This window comes from Engraulis encrasicolus, chromosome 23 (assembly GCF_034702125.1).
Source record: "Engraulis encrasicolus isolate BLACKSEA-1 chromosome 23, IST_EnEncr_1.0, whole genome shotgun sequence".
Classification (NCBI taxonomy): Eukaryota; Metazoa; Chordata; class Actinopteri; order Clupeiformes; family Engraulidae; genus Engraulis; species Engraulis encrasicolus.
The window spans coordinates 13707382-13712381 of record NC_085879.1 but is presented as its reverse complement, the minus strand read 5'-3'; the positions used below and the strand labels follow the sequence as shown (position 1 = coordinate 13712381).

The 5000-nt window shown below is 46.2% G+C and overlaps 1 protein-coding gene across 1 annotated transcript in view; it reads left to right on the top strand.

The window, feature by feature from the left end:
• The first annotated feature begins 1322 nt into the window (after positions 1 to 1322).
• Positions 1323 to 5000, top strand: part of trpc7b (transient receptor potential cation channel, subfamily C, member 7b) — a 127829-nt gene continuing 124151 nt past the window's right edge. Inside the window, exons 1-3 of the mRNA XM_063190541.1 lie at positions 1323 to 1644; positions 2059 to 2268; positions 2812 to 3032. Of these exons, the coding sequence (XP_063046611.1) occupies positions 1323 to 1644; positions 2059 to 2268; positions 2812 to 3032 (753 nt within the window). The remainder of the gene's footprint in view (positions 1645 to 2058; positions 2269 to 2811; positions 3033 to 5000) is intronic.

The window sequence follows — 5000 nt, the reverse complement described above, 5'->3', positions numbered from 1 at the left end:
AAACTATTTTGACTGAAATGCCTCAGCTACCGGATCCTGGATCCTGGAACCGGATCCGGATCCTGTGAAAAACCCTATTATCCTGCCGGATCCGGAACCGGATCTTGGATCCGGTGCATCTCTAAAAATAACTTTAATTCCGAACTATTTAAGTATGTCACTCTTTCTCTTATGCTGTGTACAGCTATGTTTCCCTCTACGTGTCTCTCTTTGCCTTTCTACATCTCTGTCTCTGCCTCCACCTCTCTCTCACTCTCTATCCCTCAGTTGTCTTCCTTTTATATTTTCCATCCACTCTTACCCCTGTGTGAGAAGGGGCATCATCTGTCTGTGTGTCAGTTAGTCAGTTTGTCTGTCTGTCTGTCTGTCTGTCTGTCTGTCTGTCTGTCTTCCCATTTCTTTCCTATCTTCACTCTACATCTCCCATTTGTCTCCGTCTCTTTCTCTTACCCTTATCTCCACTCTGCCTGTTTTCCTCTCCTTGGTAGGTGGGAGGCGGCCCTGCATCGATGCCACACCAGGCTGCATGAGAAGGGGTCGATGTTCATGTTCAATTTATGTCTGTCTGTTTCTTTATGTCTGGTTCTGTTTTCCCCTTTCACACTCGCTTGTCACTCTACGTATCTTTTGCTCTCCTCATGACCAGGCCGGAGGGGTCAACACCACATTTCCAGACAAGAGGCTTTTTCCAGTGTCATCGATCCAGCCGAGGTTTTTATGCCTCCCTCTCTCTCTCTCTCTCTCTCTCTCTGTCTCTCTCCCTCTCTCTCTCTCTCTCTCTCTCTCTCTCTCTCTCTCTCTCTCTCTCATCACTCTATCGCTCTCCCTTACCCAGGTTGGAGGGCACCATCAGAGGAAGACGGCACAAGAAGGGCCATCTCCAAGAAGTGTTTCTCTCTCTCTCTCTCTCTCTCTCTCTCTCTCTCTCTCTCTCTCTCTCTCTCTCTCTCTCTCTCTCTCTCTCTCTCTCTCTCTCATATCTTCTTCTCTATCTGTCATTTTCTCTCCCCCACTGAGGTCAGAAGAAGGCCATTCAGGCCATCCACCATACCGTACATGTTCAACGACCGGAAGTCTTTATCTCTCCATCGTTCTTTCCCTCTTTCTCACATCTTCACTAGCCATCTTTTTCTCTCTTCCTTAAACCAGGTCAGAGGGCGCCATGGACAGGAGGCACACCACCCTACGCGAGAAGGGGCATCGCCAGGCCTGGCCCATATTTTCAATAATCAGAAGTCTTTATACCTCTCTCTCTCACACACTCTCTCTCTCTCTCTCTCTCTTATCACTCTGCGCTCTCTCCATCCAGGTCAGAAGGTGCAATGCACCGGCGGCACACCACCCTTCGCGAGAAGGGGCGTCGGCAGGCCATCCGCGGCCCCGCCTACATGTTCAACGAGCGCGGCACCAGCCTGTCGGCCGAGGAGGAGCGCTTCCTGGACGCCGCCGAGTACGGCAACATCCCCGTGGTGCGCAAGATGCTGGAGGAGTCCAAGACGCTCAACGTCAACTGCGTGGACTACATGGGCCAGAATGCACTGCAGCTGGCCGTGGGCAACGAGCACCTGGAGGTGACGGAGCTCCTGCTGAAGAAGGAAGGCCTGGCGCGGATCGGGGACGCGCTGCTCTTGGCGATCAGTAAAGGTACGACAATATGGCCGCTGTTTGGTGGCGTACAGTTGAAATGAAAAAGATTGGTTTGCTGATCAATTTTTAATTTTTTTTAATGAATTTTCTGTTGCCTATCTGCAGATGTTGTGAATTCTGTTTCATAAAGTGCTTTAGGCATGGAGCAGGAACACAATGTTATTGGCGATTAGTAAAGGTACTTTCTTATAGATGATCGGTAAAGATTTTTGATTTAATTTTTAATGAAGTGTTTGTCGGCTGTCTTAGCAGGAGATGGTGTCTGCATGATATGTGCATGAATGGGGAATTGTGACTCTGGATTGTGGATTTGTGCCGTATGTGTCTTTTGCAAGATATCTAACACCTCCGAAATAATCAGCCATGAAAAATGTAATATCATTCTCCACTCTACTACTCTACACTATCCAGGTTACGTGCGGATCGTGGAGGCCATCTTGGCTCATCCTTTATTGGCGGGCGGCCTGCGTCTGACGTTGAGCCCCCTGGAACAGGAGCTGCGGGATGACGACTTTTACGCCTATGATGAGGACGGCACGCGCTTCTCGCACGACGTCACACCCGTCATCCTGGCTGCCCACTGCCAAGAGTACGAGATCGTACACACACTGCTACTGAAGGGTGAGTGGTTAAAAATGAATACACTCTTATTGTGCTAGCCCTTTCATGCAGATGGGATAGCCAGTGATCCCAGTCACTAGTTGCTGAAAAAGCTTAACTATATCATATCAACATTGCTATTACATTACTGAGAGGCTTACCGTAATTAATAGATTAAGACTTGGTCATTACCATTCTGGTGACAACAAAGTTATAACAGAAGCTCTGCATGAATGGGTTATTGATCATGTCATCATTCATCCCCCTTCTCTAAAAGTGTGCATGAAACGCTCAATGAAAATGAAAACTTCTATAAATCCTGCTCTGGTCTTGCTGTATTGTTCCTTTGCACTTCCATAGATTCCTTTCTAGGAAATTCGATCTTTGTTAAAGGGTGGCACAAGAGGCTTGAAATTTTAAATGGCAGTGAATGGGCGTTTTAGCTTAACCAGTGCAAAGTGTGTTTTGAGGATGTTTTGATCCAAAACTAGAATGGAAGGTCATTTGGGAGAATGTTTCAGTTGCCTTACTATAGTCATTTTGTATTCAACATTTCTGCTACAGGTGCCCGTATTGAGCGGCCTCACGACTACTTCTGCAAGTGTGGCGAGTGTGCAGAGAAGCAGCGGAGAGATTCGTTCAGTCACTCCCGCTCCAGGATGAACGCCTACAAGGGTCTGGCTAGCGCGGCCTACCTGTCTCTCTCCAGCGAGGACCCCGTGCTCACAGCTCTGGAGCTTAGTAATGAACTGGCCAGACTGGCAAACATCGAGACCGAGTTTAAGGTAAGTAATACATCCCCTCTCTCTCTCTCTCTCTCTCTCTCTCTCTCTCTCTCTCTCTCTCTCTCTCTCTCTCTCTCTCTCTCTCACTCACACACACACACACACACACACACACACACACACAAACAGGGAGGCAGGCAGGTTTATGCGTAGCCAGGCAGAGACAAACAGACATGAATGCCTAAGAGGGGCTGGCCAGTGTTGTCAACCTGTCGCTATCCAGCGAAGACCCCGTGCTCACTGCACTCAAGGTCATTACCGAACTGGCCAGATTGACAACCATTGAGACTGAGGTCAATGGCAAGACACTCTCAGACTGACAGGCACACGTGCACGCACAAACACACACGCACACACACACACCCAGATGCAAATGGACAGCTTGGCAAGTCTAAGTTCAAGGTGAGACACACAGACACACAGACCGAGTCACAAGTAGCTCAACAACAAGCTAATGTGGTGGCTTGCATGGAGAAGACAAACGGACACACAGATACAGACAGACGGACGGACGGACGGACGGATAGACAAGCTGCAGCTGTAGACATGTGGCCAGACATCTACACAGAAAAATATGAAGGCAGTAAGACTGCAAAACAGCAGGGAAACACGCTGATGATAACATGGACCAGATTGCCATGAGAATGGCAACCCTCCTTCATGCTGAATTGCAGTCTGTGTCTGCTTAAAGGAACAGACCACCCTTTTTTGATTTTCACATATTTGCAGTATTTCCAAGCATTATTTATGAATGTGCATATAATTTTCGTCTATATGTTTGCATTGCCCCGTTTAACAGTATAGCCACATTAGGCATAGCAATGCAAGTCTATGGTACAAAATAAAACACAATCAAATGTACTTATAAACCATTTTAAAATTAATGTAAAATTCACTGGAGTGTAAAATGGCAATTTAATTGCGTCCAGTGACCACTTGTGGCTTGATGCTAAAGATACCAGTTACTTCCAGTGATTATGCTAAGCTATGCTAATAATTCTGATCCAATAAATCTAAGTACTGAAAACACTGAGACGAAAATGATATGCACATTCATGAATAATGTTGGGAAATACTGCAAATATGTGAAAATCAAAAAAGGGTGGTCTGTTCCTTTAAGGTTGGCATCTGTGGGTTCACATGGAGGGCAGCTATATGGAAATGGAGACGGATGATGAGGATCTGTGCCCTGCGGCGTTCAGAAATGGGGGATATAGGCTGTTATAGAACAAGCTAATATGAGGATATTTTGTTAGGTTTCGCCATTCAAAAGAGTGATCTTGTCTGTTTGACTCCCCGAGGAAGGCTGGAGGGCCGAAACGCATCAGAGTGTTTTAAGGGTTTCTGTAACCAAGCCATGTAATAAAGGCTTCTTATTTTTGATAGAGTGCCTTGGTATTTTTCTTTTTTTTTCTTGTCTGTTTGCTTCAAGGGGGTCTTTAAGCTGCTGGTAGGTCTGAGTGGAATGTGTGAATCAATTTCCACCAAACATTTTCTGCTTGGGCCCCCTTTAGGACCTAAGAACTGATATTTTCACGACCCCACTCAAACCCCATGTACCAAGCGTGAAGCATTTTTTGTCCATAAATGTTGCTAAATGTTAAGTTGACATTCAACCCGTAAAAGTCAATTGTAGAGAGAGAGAGAGAGAGAGAGAGATAGTCTGTGTGTATGCTGTAGTGTAGGCTATAGCAGTCAAGATAAACTCTGGTTACGTTATATATACAGGAATATACTAAGAGACAGGAGACAGAAGAGAAGAGAAGAGAAGAGAAGAGAAGAGAAGAGAAGAGAAGAGAAGAGAAGAGAAGAGAAGAGAAGAGAAGAGAAGAGAAGAGAAGAGAAGGGAAGGGAAGGGAAGGGAAGGGAAAAGAAGAGAAAAAAAGAGAAAAAAAGAGAAAAGAAACGAGAAGGGAAGAGAAGAGGAGAGGAGAGGAGAGGAGAGGAGAGGAGAGGAGAGAAGAGGAG